The sequence below is a fragment of the Terrapene carolina genome, unplaced genomic scaffold, assembly GCF_002925995.2.
Source record: "Terrapene carolina triunguis isolate 2854851 unplaced genomic scaffold, T_m_triunguis-2.0 Scaffold66, whole genome shotgun sequence".
NCBI classification, from domain to species: Eukaryota; Metazoa; Chordata; order Testudines; family Emydidae; genus Terrapene; species Terrapene triunguis.
In genome coordinates this window covers 80,879,853-80,902,586 of record NW_020664417.1, presented here as the reverse complement: position 1 = coordinate 80,902,586, position 22,734 = coordinate 80,879,853, and the positions used below count along the sequence as shown (strand labels likewise).

At 42.2% G+C, this 22,734-nt stretch overlaps 2 protein-coding genes across 2 annotated transcripts in view; one reads left to right on the top strand and one right to left on the bottom strand.

Moving 5' to 3' along the window:
* The first annotated feature begins 167 nt into the window (after nt 1-167).
* Nucleotides 168-2,070, top strand: CCDC96 (coiled-coil domain containing 96). Its single transcript, XM_029910651.1, has 3 exons — nt 168-497; nt 615-1,076; nt 1,422-2,070. The coding sequence occupies exons 1-3, from the start codon at nt 168-170 to the stop codon at nt 1,965-1,967; spliced, it is 1,338 nt and encodes a 445-aa protein (XP_029766511.1). The 3' UTR covers nt 1,968-2,070.
* A 4,185-nt stretch (nt 2,071-6,255) lies between these two features.
* The window catches only part of TBC1D14 (TBC1 domain family member 14), a 99,894-nt gene continuing 83,415 nt past the window's right edge, over nt 6,256-22,734 (bottom strand). Inside the window, exons 12-14 of the mRNA XM_024204528.2 lie at nt 19,641-19,750; nt 11,391-11,649; nt 6,256-9,394 (exon numbers count right to left, since the gene is read on the bottom strand). Of these exons, the coding sequence (XP_024060296.1) occupies nt 9,329-9,394; nt 11,391-11,649; nt 19,641-19,750 (435 nt within the window). The 3' untranslated portion in view covers nt 6,256-9,328. The remainder of the gene's footprint in view (nt 9,395-11,390; nt 11,650-19,640; nt 19,751-22,734) is intronic.

Genomic DNA, 22,734 nt, shown 5'->3' with positions numbered 1-22,734 from the left:
CAGTGTCTCCGCAGGGAGGAGGCTACTCCTCCCATTGGCTGAACGAGTCCAGCCTTGTTGCCTTGACAACGGAGAAGACAGGTAAACAACGAAGCGAGTGGGACTGAGACCGACGCGCCCGAATCAAGCCGTGGACCGGCCCGGTAGAGGGCCCAGCTCAGGGGATGATGGAGGAGGAGGAGGAGGCGGGGGCCGAGGCCCCGGTGCACCCCGGGGAGTCCCCTGTGGAGGCAGAGGGCCCGGGGCCCGTCGCGGAGGAGCAGGCGGCCGGAGAGGAGAGGCCGGAGGAGGCCGGGGGAGAGAGCCCCCTTGAGAAGCCGTCGGGGGAAGAGGCTGCCGCGGAGGAGGGGACGGCAGAGCCGGAACACAGGGCCGGCACGGAGCCTCCTTCCCCGGCCGCTGAGGGAAGGCCCGAGGCAGAGGCGGGAGCCGCCCCAGAGGCGCCCACCAGCGCTAGCTTCACGGAGGGCGAGGCCGAGGAGCCGCCCCCGCTGCAGGTGGGGGAAGTGCTAAGCCCCCAGGAGAGCTGGGGGGCGGGGCGGCCCAGCCTGCCCCTGCTGGAGCTGGGCAGCCCCACTGACGAGGAGGAGGAGGAAGAGGAAGAGGAAGGGGGGGAGGAGGCGGCGGCGGAGGAGCAGCGGCGGCGCGCGGAGCTGACCGAGCAGTACCGGCTCCTGCTGGCCGAGCGCGAGCGCACGCGCCAGTACAACGGGCACCTGCAGTTCAAGCTGTACGAGCTCTTCCGCAAGAAGGGCGAGGAGCCGCCCCGCGTGGAGCTGGAGGAGCTGGTCTCCGACAAGGAGCAGCGCTACACCCGCTACCTGGCCATGCTGGAGGAGCTGAGGAGCCAGCTGGCCCAGCAGAGGGCATGGTACCAGCTCCAGCTAGACGACCTGGAGCAGCGCTGCACGAAGAAGCTGGACCAGGTGAACGCCGACTGGCTCGCCTTCCAGGCCTGCAAGAAGGAAGTGACCCTCTTCACCATGGGGCGCCAGCTGGGGGGGAAGGAAGCTGCCATTAAGGAGGTGGAGCACATCCAAGCCAAGGAGCAGCGTAAAGAGAACGAGATGAGTGAGGTGAGGCTACCCCTAACATGGGACTTGTGCTTCCAGAGCAGCGTCCATGAACCCTATGGGATGTGGGGCCACCGCTAGCATCACATTAGAGTACCTACCCCTTTAATGTAGATAGCTTCAACTTTGGGCCAGAGTTGTAAAAGCAGTTAGGCACCTACAAATGAAGGAGCCACTTTTGAAAATCCTACTTGGTATCTAGCACCTGCTAAAAATCAGGGAAGATGCTTCAGGGATTATGTCATTTATACTTAGACTTGACAAAGCACAAAGAAGGCCTATCGTGATAGAGAGGTGGATTAGAAACGCTAATAAATCTTTCCCGGTCTCTCATTTCTACCATTCTAGGTTCGCCTGGAAAACATCAAGCTGCAGCATAAGATTGAAAAGCTTGAAGCAAGCCTGAAAGCTCAAGAGGAGCTGGCAGAAGGACTGCACCTGATAGACTTTGAGCAGCTGAAGATAGAGAACCAGACCTACAATGAGAAAATTGAGGAGCGCAATGAAGAGCTTCTCAAGCTCCGGAACAAGATCACTAATACAGTGCAAATCCTGACCCAGCTCAAAGAAAAACTCCAGTTTGTAGAAGCTCAGAATCAAGACCAAAGGACCCAGCTGATGGAGACTGAGACACTGGTGGCCCAGAAAAGAGAGATTCTGACCAAAACCAAACAGGCTAGGGATAGTTTACGGGTACACAACTTGAAGTTGCGACAGAAGTGTGGGCTTCTCGGAAGTGAGGCACTGCTGCGGGACTTTGAGAACAAGGTGGATGCTGCTGAAGTACTAAGTCAGCGGCTGGAGATGCTGAAACGTCACCATGCTGGACTCACCCTTACTTGCAAAGCTGTAAAGAAAAAAATCAAGGAAGCAAAATCCTTTCTACCAGAATGAGGATTTTGGAGAAAGTGAGGTTAAAAGACAGAAAAACAAAAATTGAGCACTTAAATTGGTTTATTTGTCTCTGAAATTGTTTTTCATTTACAGGCTTGGAATATAGTAAAAGGGTGAAATAGTCTCAATTTCACATCTAATGAAAACTTTGTTTCCAAAGTTTTAATGTTATACATTCCATCAGGAGACTGCCATGAAGTTCTGCCTTTTTCAATGGCTCATGAAGAAACCAAGCACATTTGGCTATTTACTCTATCATATTGATATTTTAAGTATGCATTTAAAAACACACACACACTGGCACTATTCTAATCACTGGCAGCATCACCCTCTGGTGTAAGCAAAAAACTGCAAGTCAAATACCCTCAGATTCCAGTCCTGGTTCTGCCACTAACTCACTATGTGGCCTTGGCAGTCTGTTCCCCACAACTCTAAAGTAGGTGTACTTACCGACCTGTGTCTTTGAGGATTATATCTTCAGAGAGTTTTACAAAAATTAAAGTGATATATATAGATTGTAAATAATACAATTTATCAGGAGCTTGTTTTAGTATTAATACATAGCAATTGTCTTGTATTTATATGCAGAATACACTGTACAGGTGTTAACTAACCTAATTATCCTCAAGCTACGGTTGGTGAAGCACCAGTGATCTGCAGCGTTTTCCTTATTGGTCCACAGAATTAAACATTTTGACAGCCAAGCAGCAGAGAGCTGAAAGGGAGATCCATGAAAAGTTCTCTTATGAAGATGTTCACAGAATGAAAGAGCTGCAGAACTATGGATGCTAATGAATCCTTAAATCATTGCTGTGAGGGAGTTAACTTACTGGCCACTGGTGGATGAAAAATGCTTGCAGAGGGCAGAGCTGGAGAGGGCTCTCTCAGCCCACTCGTAGCATGCACTGGTCTAGTAAGTAATGAGTGGCTAGTGACTGACCTTTTTCTGGTTTCTAAAGCTAGAAGAAATGTCTCTACAACAGTGAAATGATGTGGGTCAGAACAGTGGCGGGGGTTATAACTTCAGTACTTCAAGAGCAAGATGACAAGTAGTAGTTTTAACACTGGTATTTACATACTAAGGCAATAGATACCTTAGACCAGGGGGCAGGCAAACTTTTTGGCCTGAGGGCCACATCAGTTTTCTGAAATTGTATGGAGGGCCGGTTAGGGGAAGCTGTGCCTCCCAAACAGCCAGGCGTGACCCGGCCCCCTCAGCCTATTCGACCCCCCTGCTTCTCACCCCGATAGGCCCCCACCGGGACTCCTGCCCCATCCAACCCCCCCCGTTCCCTGTTGGCCCCCCAGGACCCCTACCCAATCCAACCCCCCCTCTCCTTCCTGACTGCCACCCTGGGACCCCTACCCCCATTCAACCCCCATTTCCTGTCCTCTGACTGCCCCAACCCCTATCCACACCCCCGACCACCACCCCAAACTCCCCTGCCCTCGATCCAACATTCCCCCCCGCTCTCTGCCCCCTTACCGCGCTGCCTGGAGCACCAGTGGCTGGCAATGCAACAGCTGTGCTGCCCACAGCACCAGGACAGGCAGCCGTGCTGCTTGGCTGGACCAAGCCACGCCACCACGTAGCACAGAGCGCTGGGTCAGGCCGTGGCTCTGCAGCTGTGCTGCCCGGCAAGAGCGCGCAGCCCCGCCGCCCAGAGCATTCCACCGGTGGCACAGTGAGCTGAGGCTGTAGGGGAGAGGGGACAGTGGGGAAAGGGCCAGGGGCTAGCCTCCCAGACTGGGAGCTCAGGGGCCGGGCAGGAGGGTCCCACAGGCCGGATGTGGCTTGTGGGCCATAGTTTGCCCACCTCTGCCTTAGACATACTTTACATAGAGATCCAAATCTCTCCTAACCCCAATAAGTCATGGTGGTTCATCTGTGGACTTAGTACAGATCCTAAACTGCACAAGTTGATGCAATAAGCATCATTAGACATATCAGTTTCAAGGTCTGCACATGTTCAACATACATCTGAGAAATGACAGCATCATGAAGTTCTAATTACAAAATGAACAACAAATATTCTTGCCTTCTCAGTAAGTCCAGTGCACTAGATCTTGGCTAGAATCAGCAAACAAACTTAATCTGAGTTTTCTTAGCTAAGATATATAAAAGTAGATTAAAAAGCATTAAGTTTCTAAAAATGTTTAAAACTATTTTTTTCTAAGTGATCTCTGAAGTAGCCTTTCTGAATCACCTCAACACTGGGAAAAAGAATTGATACCACACTAAAAACTTCTCAGTTGGGAGGGAGGAATTGGGATCATAATGGAAAGCTGGTCATTTTATTACTGAGAGCATAAAAGCTTGGTCTTCTATCCTGAAAAGATGATAGTCTGAAAACAATCCTGCACAGGCTTGGAACAGATTAGATGCCACAGTTTATGTTTTTCCATCTCTCTAATTAGTTTGATTGGAGATTTAAACCATTTTGCAAAAAAAAAAAAAAAAAAAAAAAGTCACAGCAAAACAATTCAACTGTACTAAACACCCCATTTTTATGTCAATGGGTTTTTGGTGCTCTACTAAATCTCCAGTAGTGATGAGAGACTACAAAATAGGTTGACTAATTGGGGCAAAACACCACTACCCAATTTAATCTCTTCTAGACACTAGCCAGCACATGGAGACATATTCCAATAAATATAGTGGCCAACATCTTAAGTGAAAAAGGGAAATTATTTATTTATAAAACCCTGTTTCTTTCAGGGTAAGCCCAGTTACTCAGGCTAATAGGTAAGCTCTTCTCCAGCTAAAATTTTAAGTTAAAGATGTCCTGTTGTGCAGTACAGCATCTATTTGGTTTCCTACTCAATTGTTTTGGTAAAGATATAAGGTCATATGAATAATAGACTCCCTGTAACAGAATTACACGCTATCTACTTGAGCCTCAGTATGATGATCAAGTTACAGTTCTCTCTCACCATAAAACAAGCTTCATAAATGCCATCTTCCGTTGTACTTACTACTCCAAAGGAGCAGTATCTATTATTCCTACTTTTTGGTGTATGTTCCAAAGCCCTACCAGTGTAGTTGGATTTCCTTTAAATAGTCATAAGACCATAAGAACAGCCATACTGGGTCAGACCAAAGGTCCAATGTTGTGGGAACAAACAATTACCACTCTGGTCTTCCAAAGCCCTTCCTCCTGAGGAAAATGATTAGAATTTGAAACTGTAACCAGGAGGTCGGCAATGTGTCTGTACATGGACACAAGTGTCCATGGTAAAAATTTTGAGGTCCGTGGGGGTGCTCACCTCAGGCAGCTCCCCACAAGCGTCTCCCCCCATGCTGTTGCTGGCGGAGGCGCAGCCAGGCGCCTCTGCAGGCACGCTGCCTCCGTGTCTCCCCCTCCCCCCTCCGCAAGCACTGACTTTGCAGCTCCCAGCCCATTGGCCAGGAACCATGGCCACTGGGAGCTTCGGGGGCAGTGCCTGTGGAGAGGGCAGCAAGCAGAGCCGCCGGGCCATGCCTCCGTGTTGGAGCTGGAGAGGGGACTGGGAGCTGCTTGAGGTAAGAGCTTCCCGGAGTGTGCACCACTGACCCCCTCCCACAACCCAACCCTCTACCCCAGCCCTGATCCCACTCCTGCCCTACAAACCCCCTCATCCCCTGCCGCACCCCCAGCTGGAGCTCTCATCCCCCCCAATCTCCTGCTCTAGCCCAGAGCCCACTCCCATCCCCTGAACCCCTCATTTCTGGCCCCACCCTGAAACCTGCACCCCCAGCGCAAAGCCCATACACCCCCTCCCACACTCCAACCTCCTTCCTCAGCCCAGAGCCCCTTCCCACCCACCCCCAATGTCTGTCACTAAGTCTGGTAATTTTGTCAAGTGTCCATCGTGCTAAATGGTGGTGCTGACCCCTGACTGTAACATGAGACTCGGGAGATCCATGGACCCTTTGTTCTCTTCCTATGGGAAAGTACAATATGGCACCATACAAGAACTGTTAAGGTTTACAAAGAAAGGGATTTTCAGGTTTATGTGCCAGTATGTGCTAGCTGAAAAAAAAGGGAAGCAATTCCAAATATTTTCAAGCAGACTGGATTATAGCAGTCAGAACAGGGAAGAGAAAACAAACAGTTTTTAAAAGAATACACTATGAAATTGTAGCATATGCAAAGTTGGGGTTTCTGGTTCATTCATTGAATGGAGTCAGGAAGAGGAGTTGATTCCTTATCAACAGGTTGGGTATTGGTATATAAACTCAGGAACTTCGGCCTGGATTACACTGTAATTGACACAGTGTTATCTAGGTAACTTTACATGACTTTAATAAAACCATATTTACAGTTCAAAAAAGTTCATTTGATACACTTACCTAAACAAAAATTGATAATTGTACATAAAAACAAACATGATATACAGAGAGTGTCAATAGTTCTTTACATATTGTTCTAGTATTTAAAACATTCAAAAATAGAAGCCATTATAAAGTACCTTTCAAAATGAAATTCTTTACTAAATGATACATTTTGACTATTACTGATTGAAGATGCAAAATATTTTGTTTTACTGTAAAGTGCAGGTTGCACAAAATCCCAAACCAGGTTGCAGTCTTCCTAGTTTCTCTTATTTGCTGCATGTAAAGTGAAAGTTGCAGACTTCTAAATTATTGCAGCATTTTCATTTTTTTAAACCTGTTGGGGGGAAAAAAGAACAGCTCTCTGTTTTGATGGAGAATAGGGAAATCTCAATGCATCATGTTACACGTATCCCTGAACAATAAAATCAAGATGGCAAAATCTGGTATGCAATCCCTGAATTTAATTATGAAAACCTTCCTTAATAGCTAATTAAGATATTTGGTATGCTGTCAGAAAATTAAAAAGCTATAGTGGCAAGTAATCCTATTCCATTATACATCTCAACAGCATTATCAAAATTCAAGCGTATTTTCAAATCAAGTATGCTGAAAAGTTTAAACTGCATCTTTAGGCAGGTGAAAAGTTTTCCCAAATACAGGGTTTTATTTTAAAACAAACTGTGCAAAGCTCCTTATTGCATTGCTTTTCTTCATTAAAGAACATACCTTTATGTACACAAATAAATCAATTAGAAAATATATACATTTAAGAAAAAAACAAAACAAAAAAATCAATCACAGAACAAAATAATTACATCTGCAAGTAACAAACAGTGCACAAGTGTTGCAGCAGGCCTTTTTCCACAACCAAGCCCATTTTCAGTGTTAACATTAAACATCCGATTAGATGGGGAGCAAAATGAGACCGATTGGGGATGGCTGCTAAATATCCAGTGGCAAACATTGTATTCCAATAAGGTAGGTGAACCGTGTTCTGACACTTGGTTTAAAAGGACCTACAAATTAAGTTGTAATGAAGACTAAGTTACAGTTTCAAAGCCAGCTACAGTACCATCTAACTGGATGTATACCGAGGATAAAGTTGGTCTACATAAATACGTGATGTATAGTGCAAATGTTCTGGATGTTAGGCCTCTATACACCTTCACAAAAAAGGCATATCTGTGATATTAAAAAGATAATGTAGATCAAAAGGTACCGACTTTCCAACTTTCTATTGCACTTCATAGCATCTACAATGTCAATACCAGTCATGAAAGGACCAAAGCTAGGCAATTTCTGATGAAAGAAAGGAAATGCCATTCTGATGCCTGGACATTTACCTTCACCAGAATTTTTCTATGCTGCCAGTTACTGAAGAAATTAATGGCCAGCACCAGAAATAAGCTAAGTAGCTAATTATGGTAGGTATACAAAGTGCAGAAGGGGAAGAGAGGCCAAAGAGGTAGCAGACTTACAAGCTGCATTTGTATTACATTCTCTTTGAAGTGACAGAATCCTGAAGCACTTATTTAGAAAAATCATTGTTGCATTTGAGTCTTTTTAAAGATTATGGTCAAAATGCCACTTAAGGAAAATATATTACTTCACTAATGGATAGTATTTTGCATGTATCCTATAGACATTTTACATTATATGCTGTATGTGCTTGGAATTCAATAGTGTGTGCAAGTATACTTCCACTTTTATTTCAGTTGTGTTAGTTCAGGTTCTCTCTCATCTATACTTGTGTTTCAGACAACATTAGAGCAGCCAGCATAAAGACAGACTGAAGGGTGATTGTGAACATAAGATCCAAAGCTAAAGAGGATTCAGAAATTCCCATTTACAGCTATCAAATGCATATTGCTTCAGTTATTTTCCCTTTTCAGTGTTGAAATTCATATGATTTATAAAGCAATTTATCCCACGCAGTTTTTTGTATAGTGTACAATGTAAATCATGGACCCTTATGATTTACAATCAAACATTCAGTTGATGAAGGCAGAGAAAATTTTAGCTGTATAACGGAAATATGCAACTGCAGTTTGCCATCTGCGTAACTTGCTCAAGCGTAGTACCATGTGGTACAGGCTGGTCTTAAAAACACCATTATCCTCAAAAAGAACTAGATCAATGGATGAATTTTACTCATCCCTTTAGCGAATTACCATTTCTTGACACTTTGCCCAGCAAACCTCACTTGCTAATTACCATTTACTAGCATCTAACTTCTGTTCAATAGGGGCATGGGAGTGAGCCAATGGGAAATAATGCTATAGTAATACTACAGATCATCCCTTGGAGAGCTTAGTATCCAGTGGGATTAATGTGGCACTTTCCCAATGCATCTATATTGGGAAACACTGTTGCAATGCAGGTTGAAAACTGACTCTGTTGCTGTACTGCTAGTCTGACTCCTCCCTCCCTAGTTTTTAAGTGTATTTTCTACTTACCATGGTGTTTTTGTTTGGTCTTTGTTTTCAGTTAATGGGATGGAATGTAGTTCTATTTCACTTTAACAGTCTCTTTGGTAAATGAGGCCTATAGCTTTTAAAAATAGGGGACATTTCTAAGAAAGTGATCCTTACCTCTCAACTATAAACTCCAGCACCAGTTACTGAACAGGTTCTCCAAATCCACCTACTCTTATGCATGCATATTCTGGTTAAGAATCAAACTGGGGAGTAGCTTTCAAAGCAACTCACACTGTTACCAGTTACCAGTATTTAAAAATACTTATACTGAAATTAAAAGAAGGCAAGCTTAAAATTGCCTGGTTTCATTGCCTTCGTTAAAAGTGCAGAATGTATAATGCTGTCCACAGCAAACACTCATTCTAGTAAGCTTCTTAAGGCTAAGCCTTGGTTTTGTTACTTAAAAAGTTTTTCTTTTACATTTTTTTCTTTAAGGCCAATTCCAGTGCTAAACAAAACTCAAAACTACACACTTATTTGCAGCTCTACGTATTGAGTTCATCATGACATACATTTTCCACTTCAGATTCTTTTCCCTTGAATGTCAATTTGAGGCAACCATAGTTTCAGTGTTTGAGTGAAGGGCTTCCTCTTTCCACTTCCCGGTTGTCTTTCTGCAGTGCAACCAGTACCTAGACATTTCAAAAAGGGAGTTGAGAGGAAGAAAAAACACACAATTAAGTTAAAAATATACTTTAACACATGTTTGGTTACAGTGCACCAACAAGCTATTGCATGATTTTCAAAAAAGTTTCAAACTTTGAAAGAACCTCTGCACTAAATAGGAGGTCTGAAACACAGCTAACATGACAAGACTTTGGGGCATTCTGCCATGTGGGCACTGTGTCACTTTTCCATCCCATTTGACAAGGTACAAAATCTAAGGGGGAGGAGAAAAAACCAAAACAATACACCACGAAGCCTAGAGGTTGGGTTCTCTACTCTGTCACGCTTATAGGAGAACATCTCCTCCTGCCACCAGAAATTGCCTGAGAAAAAACATAATACCAAATGAATCTTAACTGCCTGAGACTGTAGTGAATAAATGTTATGTTAGGTGATGACAGTGGTAGCAGTAACTATCAAAGAAGAGGACTGAGTTACTGGGTTTCAAAGGAAGATCTCAAATGGCACTGCACTGATTTGCTTGTCTTGGTCAAGGCACTGAAGTGAACACATGTATAGCTTGTAGCCTGGACACTCGAAACAAACATTTGTTGCAGGACACAACGGTTTGTGGTCTACCCTAGGGCTCAGCCAAGGTGGTCTCTACATTTTCGCACTTCAGCGCACAAAGAAATGCAGCTACCAGTAAGCAGCTTCTTTCTCTGCAGAAGTATGGGCAGAAAGCCAAATTTGCTTTGCCATATTTGACCACTATTTGGCTGAGGTTATGACTGGGGATCCTAGTTTTCAGTGATAAAACAACGAAATTATCTGATAAAAATCAAACATACAAATATGTGTTTTCCTCCGATTAAAATGAAACTCTGAACTTTAGTTTCCCTACCCACCATATATATACGTATCAGTTGAACAGGTTTTATTGATATATTTACAATTTTAAGCACGTTTGAAGCCTATCAGTGCCAATCATTATGATAAAATAAAATTAACAGAATAATCCAATCACAGTGCCTTGTTTCTTTATTGTTGTCGATGGCCCTGCTGATTTAAGCTTTGTTTTCATTTCTTTTCATTCAGTTTATGTTTAGCGCTTTCCATATGTTCTACAATTGTCTGCCTTTGAATGTAATCTACAGCCCTGCTGCATACAGTACCGAACAGCCTATTACCATCAGCGTGAAATTTGTCCTTGCCAATCTCAATGACATGGTCTTTAAGGGTGACAAAAGTTTTCAGCATCTTTTCATAATTTAATTACTCACATCTAGAGGCTGAAGTGGAATTTAAGATGCGTTAAAACACAAACCCCTATATGTTGTTGAATAACCTCTATATGCCGAAGCAGTTTATTGAAGTATGCTTAGTTTAAAGCACATTCAAAAATCAACCACAAGAGAGGGAGGTTGCATGCATTGAATAAGTGACATTGATACTTTCAGTAAAATTTAGTTAATAGTAAAGATGTTTTTATTTTTTCACAAAACATAAAAACTAAAGATTCTCGGTAAAAAATGCAAATTCCAGGTTTTCTGGGGCAATTGGATTTCTAGGATCCCTGTTAATTACAACAGTTTGGCAACAGAGTGCTGATGGAGTGGAGAAAAAATTCATACAGGATTCAGTTGTCTCATCTTTTCCCGCAAACCAAACCAATTTTTTTTTTTTTTTTAAATATGAAGTTGTAATACTGAACTTCTATGTCTGAGGTTTTTTTAGCCTCCTTTGCAATTAATAGGAGAAAAATGCTGCACGCTGCCACTATTCAAGTTTGGATCCACCACAATTTTAGCGTAACGAGTATTGATCCAACTCCTGATTCCCAGAGGGGAAACGTTCAGGACAATCAGCCTTTTCACTAAACGTTCACCTGCCAGCATTATAAAGTGATCTACAAGCCTACCAAACCGTAAATATAATCCGCTGCACTGTTATGCATTTTCTCAGGCATTGCCAAATGCTCCTTCATTTGTTATACAAAGGAGACAAACAAGTTCTCTTTACCTGAGCCCACTTTTTGTTTCTACTTTGCATCTGAATCGCAGCAATAGATGTGAAGAATTCTTCTGAAGGCAAGTCCTCTGGTAACTTTGTTAGGAACTGGGCTATGTGAATAAAGTCCATTTTGGTCAAAATATCTTCAAAAAGTCTTAATATTCCCAAGGCTGTACGGAATAGGAACTCCTCTCCATCCCGGCAGAACACATCCCAGACACGACATGCAAGGTCTAGTGGCAAAGACTTGCTGTACAATGTGAATATCCTGAAAACAGAGGAAAATCTTTAGGGTTAGGATGTAAGAAAAAAAATTTAAGCAGCAGCACAGAGGTACACAAGTCTTAAATGACAGCTGAACAACACTTTGTTAGTGATCAGATACTGGAAAGTTCATTTATATTTGGTATAAATATATACACTGTTTCACAGAAAGTATAATTTAGATTGCAAATCTATTCAAAATGTGCTAGGTGATGTACATACCTATAGGAAGACCCAGTTCCTTTCCCTAATGGGCATAAAATCCATAAAGAGAAAGAATGGGGGAAAAGGTATGTAATATACAGAATAGCTTGAATGACATTAGGCATGTCTTATATATTAAGTTTCCCCACCGCACTCCCCCGCCCAAACTCCTTTTGTCTTTTCCCATGCTAATTTCCAGTTTAAATTCCAGGATCTTATGCCATGCATCTCCCAACATTTGACCCTGCTCCCCTCCATAAAGATAAGTAGTTCTCTCAGGATATACAAGTGAAATAGGTGGCTTATTTAGTTTGTTCCAGCTGCCATGGAAGAAGTAGATCTTCAGGTAGGATTTGTGTAAGGAGAGAGTAGTGGAGCTTTGATATCCAGCTCAGAGGAAGATGATGAAGAAGGTGTGGCAATGGTTGCAGGAGAAACAGAAATTGAGCAACATGACTGACATAGCTGGTGGAACACAAGGGTGGAAAAGTTCTGGTAATGAGATAAGAAGGTAGGGGAACAGTGTTTAATCTTGAGGGTGATCACGGGAAGCTTGAATTTAATGGAACAGAGAAGGGGAAGCAGAAGCAGCTGGTAGGATTAAAAAAAAAAAAAAAAAAGACAGACATAGGGCCAGGAAGATTACTTTAGAGACTGTATTTTGAATAGGGCCTGGAGGGGGCAAAATGCGTGTTGAGGTGGCCAGAGAGGAAACCGTTCTAGTAATCATGATGGGAGATGAGGGTTTCAACAACAGCTTTAGCGGTGTGGCCACAGCTAAGATTGAATCTTACTAACATTGTATAAGAAGAATCTGCAAGATTTGGACACAGCGAGGGTGTGTGCCGAAGGGAGAAAGAGGAATTGAAGATTTACACACACCCCCACCCACCCACCCCTGAGTCCAGGCCTGACTGACCAGGAGAATTGTTGTATTCAACAGTGACAGAAAATGGGAGTGGGGAGAATTTTGGAAGAAAGGTCAGTTCAGGCTACCCTGAATTTAACAAGATGGCAAGATACCCAGTGGGGAATGGATGAAGCAAGAGGCAAATGTGTCAATCACAGGCAAAAGATGGGGTAATTCAAACTGTGTGAGTAGATGAATGTGCCAGAGAAAGGCTACAGAAACAACAGCCTAAGAGAGAACCTCCTCTTGGTTACTGAAACCACATTCTCACTAGCCTCCAAGGGCCCACAGGTCCCCTGAATTGCCCAAAATATTGACTTTATTGCAGTATGAAGAGAAGTGGAGTGGAGTGATACTCCAACTCCTTCGTTCACTCCTCTTTGTTCTGGAAGACAAATCTGTTTTGATTAACACTAGTAGCATCATAGTAGTGACCAAATTTCAGCGTAGAGTCACTGGCAGCCCACTGTACAATATTAGACTATAGATAACTGAACAAGTAATTCATATTGTATCATTACTAATTCCAGCTTCTAACTATACCTCTGCACTGAGAGTGTGGCTACAGCCATACTGCAAGTACATTTTCTAGCATTCTGAATCATCACAGTTAGTGTTCCTATAGATTGGAGGTTGCCCTCAGGTTCAGAAAGTGCTGCTGCTTCGCATTCTGGAGCAGGAGCCTCTCTGAAGAGACGGAGGAGCCATTCCCCATTGAGTGCACAGCGGAAAAGGTTGCATAAGACTGACTGCCATCACATACAGTCCCCAGCTAAAACCTCTCCAGCGCATTATCCACGATCTACAACCTATCCTGGAAAATGATCCCTCACTCTCACAGACCTTGGGAGGCAGGCCAGTCCTCGCTTACAGACAACCCCCCAACCTGAAGCAAATACTCACCAGCAACTACACACCACACCACAGAAACCAATCCCTGTAGCAAACCTCGTTGCCTACTCTGTCCCCATATCTACTCTGGCGACACCATCAGAGGACCCAACCACATCAGCCACACCATCAAGGGCTCATTCACCTGCACATCCACTAATGTTATATGTGCCAGCAATGCCCCTCTGCCATGTACATTGGCCAAACCGGACAGTCCCTCCGCAAAAGAATAAATGGACTCAAATCGGACATCAGGAATGGTAACATACATAAGCCAGTAAGTGAACACTTCAATCTCCCTGGTCATTCTATTACAGATTTAAAAGTCACTATCATTGAACAAAAAAACTTCAGAAACAGACTTCAAAGAGAAACAGCAGAACTAAAATTCATTTGCAAATTCAACACCATTAATCTGGGCTTGAATAGGGACTGGGAGTGGCTGGCTCATTACAGAAGCAGCTTTTCCTCTCCTGGAATTGACACCTCCTCATCTATTATTGGGAGTGGACTACATCCACCCTGATTGAATTGGCCCTGTCAACACTGGTTCTTCACTTGCGAAGTAACTCCCTTCTCTCCATGTGTCAGTATATAATGCCTGCATCTGTAACTTTCACTCTATGCATCCGAAGAAGTGAGGTTTTTACCCACGAAAGCTTATGCCCAAATAAATCTGTTAGTCTTTAAGGTGCCATCAGACTCCTTGTTGTTTTTGTAGATACAGACTAACACGGCTACCCCCGGATACATAAGACTGATTGACTCTTTCGCCTCCCCCAGGAAGAGCGTGGATCAGCATGTGGTTAGTGCTAACATGGGGGGTGGTGCCTATAACTGCTCACTGGTACCAAGTAGGGAGGTTACAGACCCTGTACCATCAACTCCGGTTCTGGCACCAGGGCCTCCGTTGAGTCCTGTACCAATGAGGGCGATGCTGGCACCGTTTCCATGTCGGTGGCATACCAGGTGGCTACAGACATCCTCTACCTTTCCATCCTGACTTCCTTTGGCCCAGGACTTTGCCAGGCTAGCATCGCTGGCTGATTACTCAGTCAGACTGATTACTCACTCCCTCAGGACTGGCCCCACCTTTATCCCAGAAACCCGAGGCTCCTCAACATCAAGGTCGGGGTCTTCCTCCTCCTGCTATCCATCGTCCGCTCCACATCGGGGACCATTTACAGAGTACTACGGGCACCAGCACTTATCTCGCAGTCGGGCTGGGGCACCTATTGGCCACCCACAGCCTATCCTTACCAGTGACCTCCACGGAATCCATGGGATGCTGCTCAGTCACAGAGGTTGCACTCTAAGGTGAGATTGCTGGGCAGATTGGTGATGGGAACTGTGGACCAGTGAGGCACCAGTGAGCCTTTCCTGTGCAGAGCCCATGGAGCTACCTCTTCCAGCTCCGCTAGTCCAGGAATGGGAGCCAGACTTGGCAAAGTTAACCACCCCTTCTTCGTACCAGACAATACAGCAGTGCCTAGTTCTTCCTGTTCTCCAATGCTGAAGGATTTCAAGGGCTATAAGGACATTTTGCGGCACATGGCTGCTTCACTGGGCATTTAGGCGGAGTTCTTGCAGGAGAATACCCATAAGTTAGTGGATATCCTGCAGCTGTCTGTTCCTGGGACAGCAGCCATGCCTATCAATGATGCACTTCTAGAGCTTGAAAAAGGTCCTCAAGAGCATGTCGTGTTTGGTAACACATACTGTAAAGCACACAGAGAAACGCTATTTCATCCTGGTGAAAGATTTTGAGGGCTTTTACTTCCATCTGGGCCCAAACTCCATACCTATAACTACAGTGAATGACAGGCCGTGGCAGGGCAGGTTTAATTCCACTCTTAAGAAGAAAGTGTGACACTACACCCCATATTCATCATGGTGATATGATTGTGTCATAAAATGTAGTATCTTTATCTTTAGATTTTTATATATATAAAATAACTGTATAAATCCTTGGAGCTCTTGGAAAGCTGCTTTTTAAAAAATTTGGGGGAAAAATATTTTTTGAAATTCAAGTCATTTCAATTTTTGATTTCCTGTCTACTGAAACTGACAAGTATAACTAGTTGACACTAGGGGGAGCTAAAACAGCTGCAAAGTTTAATGCCTTTTCTAGTCCCTGGGACATCACTCAGGGGGGAAATTAAATATGGAGGAATGAGATTAACTTTGATTTTACTCTTGTAGATTTTCCTCTTTATTCCCTCTACTAAAGGGGCTATCTTTACATTTCATTCCATAAAATCCTATCTCTAGTAGATTTTCAATTGAAATGAAGTTACAAGTGTGACATTTATGAAAATATTTTATGTATTAAGAGGAATTAGTATCAGTCTTTTTACAGATTTTTGCTTTAAACTACGATTTAAACAGCCAATCCTCATCCAGTTTCTGCTGCTCATGAGCAGCGTTGTCCTCTTGCAAACTTTAGATAAAATGCATGATTTACGCACAAATTATTGTAGAAATCCTTTTATTAATAAAGTATGTTTAAATATTCATAATCTACAGGCCAATCAAAAGGTGGATATAAGACCTTGTGAATCCTCATCTGTTTTTAGATGCCCATATATCAGTAGAAAGTGCTCTCTTCTCTCCCACTTGGGTTTACTCCTGTTAGATGCAGACCTTTCCAGTTTTCTTTTGTGTCACATTATCTCTTGCACATATACTACGATCCAGTTTGGATCAACGGTTACCAAAGACATCTGTGTGCTCTACTTGGAGTTAACCTTCAGTCTACCTGGAAACTTCAGCTAATACAAAAATATGGCTGTCTTCTTGCTTAACTACATTTCTCACAAGAAGCATATCACACTTGACTTTGGAGACTGCACTGGCTTCCAATTCTTTTTCAAGTGAAATTCTAGGTGTTAGCTAAGATTTATAAAACCTTTCATAGCAGGGGTTCTCAGACTTTTGTATTGGTGACCACTTTCACATACCACGCCTCTGAGTGTGACCCTTCTTATAAATATATAAAAAAGTGTTTTTAATGTAACACCATTATAAATGCTGGAGGCAAAGCGGGGTTTGGGGTGGAGGCTGACAGCTTGTAACCCCCCCCCCCATGTGATAACCTTGCGAACCCCTGAGGGGTCCCAACCCCCAGTTTGAGAACCCCTGCTTTATAGTGTGGAACCTGGATATTTTAAAGTCCACTTCCCTCCACATGACAACCCAGCAGTTGAGATCGACTAAGATACTTACTCCAGGAGTCCCTAAACATCAATTCTGAAACTTACTGGAAGATAAACTCTCGTGCCTTGAATACTGTAACTTCTTCCCCTCTATCTACCCTGACACCCCTCCTACTCCCACTTTCATGCCTTCTTTCATGCCATCCCTGTGCATGAAACAATATCCCAGCCCCAACTCAACATGTCCTCATTCTTCCATTACTGCAATCCCTCTCAAAATTTGTCTCCCCCATACATACATACATACACACACACACACACACACACACACACACACACACACACACACACACCACCACAGCTTTTCCATTCCAATTTTACATTAAAGAAGTGGGCAAAATCAGAATACCCTAAATTTGCACTCTCCTTTTGATCTCCTGGTATGTCTTGTGCTATGTATTGGTCTCAGACTGCAAGCACCTTGGGACAGGGATTGACTAAGATTTGTTCCATGAATACTGTATAAGCACAATGTTGGAGCATTAACAGATAAATAGCACTTGAAGATCATTAACATATCCAACCTAGATTTCAATACAGACTCTATATTATATTCATGTTATTTGTGTAGTTTTGTGTTCAAGGTTTTCAAAAGTGATTGATGATCTGTAAAATGGGAATAATACTTCCCTACCACTTGTGGAACTCCTTACCTGAGGAGGTTGTGAAGGCTAGGACTATGACAGCGTTTAAAAGAGAACTGGATAAATTCATGGTGGTTAAGTCCATTAATGGCTATTAGCTAGAATGGGTAAGGAATAGTGTCCCTAGCCTCTGTTTGTCAGAGGATGGAGATGGATGGCAGGAGAGAGATCACTTGATCATTGCCTGTTAGATCCACTCCCTCTGGGGCACCTGGCATTGGCCACTGTCGGTAGACAGGATACTAGGCTAGATGGACCTTAGGTCTGACCCGGTACGGCCGTTCTTACCACACAGGGATGAGGTGAGAATACATACATGCAAGCCTGAAGTGTTATGAGATCTACTGATCAAAAGCGCTAGATAAGAGGTATTTTTATTTTAGGTGCCTCAGTTTTGGGGTATTTAAAATTAAACACCTCAAAGTGCTTGATTTGCAGAGGACAGGAACTCAACACTTTCTGAAAATCAGATCCCTTCTAGGAGTCTCCAGTTGACCACACCAAAATGAAGGCACCCAAATTCATTTCCCATTTTAGACAGTCTGAGCCACTAAACACCAAGGCATTTTCCAACCAAGTAGAATATTAAAAAAACGTTAACTGTCACAACAAACCAACTGAAAGGAATGTATGGTTAAGGCTGAAATGTAAAACAGGTTTAACCATTAGCAGAGATTTCTGGATGTAATCTGACCACATTTGAATGCTAATGTGGTTTTTCGGTCTCAAACAGTGAGTTTATCTAACGTAGTCACAGCACAAAAAACTGACAATACAAACCTAGCTAGGTTACTTAGCAGTACTTATAATCTGAGGAAGTCTCCTGAATTGATGCATGTATGGATTTACTGCGGCTGGTGTGCCAAACCCCAAAACTCTGGGGCTGCACAGGTAGTTTAGGAAGGAGAAACCCCTTTACAATAAGGTGCCTCCACTTATATTAAAAGAGCTTATGTAGAGGATACATTAAATGTGAGAAGTTGTGATAGCACACACTGATTAACCACTTTTAACCTGCGCCAAATTTAACATTCAAATATTGTATTCTGATCCTGAGATTTCTATCAGGACGAATGGTTTAAATCTTGCTTGATCAGCCGTTAATGAAATTTCAGCTGTATCCAAACCTAAACTTGCAAACAGTCCCCTTGGAGTTCTGAAGCCAACATACTACCAAAACACCAGCAGCAGCCTCATATCCAACTACTCTCCTCACCCTGAAATTTGAAGGGGTTCAGATTTGTGGTTCCATTTCTAGACAAAAGGCACTAACTCAGATTAAGGACTAACTGAAGGCAATTTCACATTTCAGAACACTTTCAATTGCCAGAAACCAACAGATACTCTTTTGTTCTCTCTTAACCTAACCAAAACATTATGTTCCTGTCTACACTTCAACTTTTAACTAGTCTGTACCAACTAGTGGCACAGTTGACTATAAACATGATTTGTGTCAACACACACCACAGTTAATACTGTGTTAAAAACTCTGAAAACTAACCATAATTCATCCAACTAGATAGAGGCCTAAGACAACACATTTGTCTTCCCATAACCACTGATATACTGTTGTGTGGCCAAAAACTGTATAGCCATGCCTGTGCAACCTGTTTTTCTGGTTCTCCTTCCTTCCAGCTCTGTGCAGAAAATCCCATGCTGCGGCTCCCCATGTGCTGTTCTATATGCATGTCTCCCAGGCACTTTATCGCCTACTCATGCAGTATGGGATAGCTACCAGATTTTCCCAGAATGAAGATTCAAATGTGTGGTAGATAGGGAGGTGCAAATTCTGTTGACACACAGCTGATTTGTGAAGCAAGCTGATGCATGGACACAACTCAGCCATGAGTATGATAAAAAGGTTAGATGAACGTCACAAACTGCTTATAGAAATACGTTTCTACTTATAGCATGGATAGGGGTTTGTTTCAATTTTAACATAAAAACTACATTTTAACAGTAGACAGTTTTGAAACAAAGTTATTTGCTGAAAGAAAGTACTTAAATAGAAATGCTGACTGAACCCCTACAAATTTTGTAAGCTCTTTGTTATCTATTATATAAACATGTATACGACGCTAAAAACTAATATGTACACATTGATAATTATACAGTACTCGGACAGTCTTACCAATCAATAAGATAGATGTCAGGAGTCAAGTTATTTTTTTTGAAGTGAGCAAACAACTTTGGCAGATTTTCCTCAAAGAATACCTCAAATGCTGCAAAATAGGTCAACATCTGGGAAAAACAAAAGAAAAATCATTAGATATTAGTTAACTTTTTTTTCCCCCCCCTATTGAAGTTTTAAGGATCTTAATTTCAGGACTGCTTCTTGAAACAGGCACAAAACCCCAACAATATGAATTATACACTGTAAAGTACATAAGTCCTTTGTGTAAACATTTGTCTAAGTGCTGGCATGTGCATGTATGTTTGAGTTCCATTCCGTATATCCTCCTAAAGCTGTTCAATGGAAGAAATGATTGTTTTGGATCTAGGCCAGTTTCCTTTTGGAAAGGAAAACACCAGCAGGTGAAATAAGCAAATTTACTGGCTATTGCACTTAAATGTAATGGAAAAGTATGATGATGATAACGATGATAACTTAAGAGTGCTTTCTGTTAATGCAGTAATATTAGACTGAATGAATTCCAGTCCAAAGAATTTACAGCCAATAAAGTGAGGGTGGAAGCTAAGAAGTTTATTAACCCTTATTAGAGAGTTAATAATGACAGGTTATACTCTTACAGACAATTTTCACTCATAGTATTCCAAGTGATTTACGAAGGAGGGTAAACATCATATGCATTTTACAGGAGGGGAAACAGAGACGGCTGAAGGTCACTCTGCAAATCAGTAATAAAGATGGAAACAGAAACCAGGTTTGACTCCCAGTCCAATGCCCTACTAGACCTTTAATAGAAGGACAGAAATTGATTGTGAAATTTATGATTCAATAGCCAAATATAATACAAAAAAACACAATGTGATTTGTCACACAGGTGGAGAGGTAAACTATTAATGAGTTTAAAACAAAAGATTTGCTCTTTTCTTGCTCCTCCCCCATCATGCCTTCTCTCAATCTCACTGGCTCAAGCAAGGTTCTTCCCCTCTTCTCCCCCTCTCTCCCCATTAATACATTTTTGGTTACAATATGTATTTACAATATTTCCTCCCTAAAATGGGAGGAAAAGACTGAGATTCTCCCAACACAAATACAACAGTTGTGGTGGAAACAAGAGGTCTGCTTGTATGACACAAGGGAAAGTGAAGTGGATGGAAGGAAGAATGGAAGCGAGTGCATTTTTTTTTTTTTTTAAAGTCCCCTTTAACCATTTGACAGACCCATTTTTCTTCTTTTCCATGTACATTCTGGAGCTTTTCTGTTTCAGCTGACTGGAGTATTAAGCAAACAGCTGGAAAACTGAGCCAAGGAGCACAAGAAGAACTTGGAGCAACTAATCAAAGAGCGATTACATGGCACAGAAATAATTATACAATAATTCTGCAAAATCCCTGCATTCAATGTGTCATTGAGAAAAAGCTGTATGGTGAACATGAAAATCAGAACTAGAGTGCAGAGAATTGTGTAACTGGAGGAAAAACTGTCCAATTATGCATTAGTAACAGTACAGAATTCCTGCAGCTGGCTGTGAACTCTATTTCTCTATAATGTAATTAAAAAAAAATCTAAATGTAGGTAGGTAATGCAACGTCCAGTCCTAGCTTCTAAACTAACTTAATATTTAGATGTTAATGCCAGTGCATACTAAAGCCTTTCACTTGCACAGCATTCCAGACACTATTTTATGTAACACTCTTACAATGGTCTGAAAAACGTGGTGCTGTACTGCTTTCATTAGACAGACAGCCTTACTAGAATTGAAATAATAGCTGAAGGTATTTTATCTTGATCCTGACGGATTAATTGGTAGGTATTTTTACTCAAGATTGTATGTAACAGTGTATTCTACCATTTTCTTAAATATATGTCATGTTTCAAATATTGTGACCACCACAAGAGCAGGGATGTATAATTTTTATTTATAAGTGGAATAAAGTGAAGCCCTGAAATGAATATGTAACTATAGACTCATGAAGTAACATGAATTCAATAAAACAATTACTCAACAAGCTACAAAAAAATAATGAAATTACAAGAACTACTAGTAGTACTAATAGTGCTATGGCCATAAATCGAACATTTCCAGATAGTTTAGAAAATATGAAGAATGCATGAATAGTACATATGTCAATTTCTCATTGTGGCAATCAAGATGTATTAATTTACCTCTTGGATCAATAAATCTCATTTACCTTAAGAGAAGTTTAGTGTCAGATTATCATATCTGTTCCACAGATCATTGAACAGGCACAGTGGATCTGCACTGAATCTGGAAAGACGTCCCATCTCAAGCTCCCCTTACTAACCATCAGAAAACATCCTCAATCATCCTATCAAGTCGGTTACTTTTTCCTTATTACATCTTACTACATAAGGGTAGCAAGATTTTCCCTAGGACTTTAATCTAGGATAGGCAATTGGGGAATACTGTAGTGTTATTTCCACAAGCTCTCACCACCACTTTCCTAAAAGTATTTGTTTACTACACTTCCCATTTAGTCAATAGGGGCTAAAACTGATTTGTAGGGCAATAGTCCAGTGGGCTACCAAGGCACTGACTTTCCACTGGAAAAAAAAGTTGTTCTAGCAAGTATCACTCTGCTGCCAGCCTCATGGGTAATGTATTTGTGTACATGAGCAACAGCAGTGCTCCCTCTCTATTGCTGGGTGCAGCCAACTGGATCAGAACAAGATTGATCTTGCTGCTGCCAATGTGAATTGAGTTGCAACATGCCACATTAAAGGCTTCTACTGCTGATGAGTTTCAGGAATTGCAACAGAGCAGTCACATGTGTCAGTCTCCTACTATACAAGGGCTAGGGAGGAAATGCTGACAGTCACTCCCACAGTGATCACTCTGTTACTGCTCCTTTTTTTCCCCACTTGAACTTTTAAGAAACCAATATCTTCTTTTTATGCATATACTTCTAGTTTAAAAAGGAAAAAGAGAGAAGCCGTACAGAACGTCATATTTCTTTGTCAAATAAAGCGATTTTCAAAAAACTCATGAGGCAACTGAAGCAGATCTGTTAGAGCTACTACAACTGGAATTAAATTTGGAAATTGTGGTATTTTCCCCATGTAGTATGTTATACAT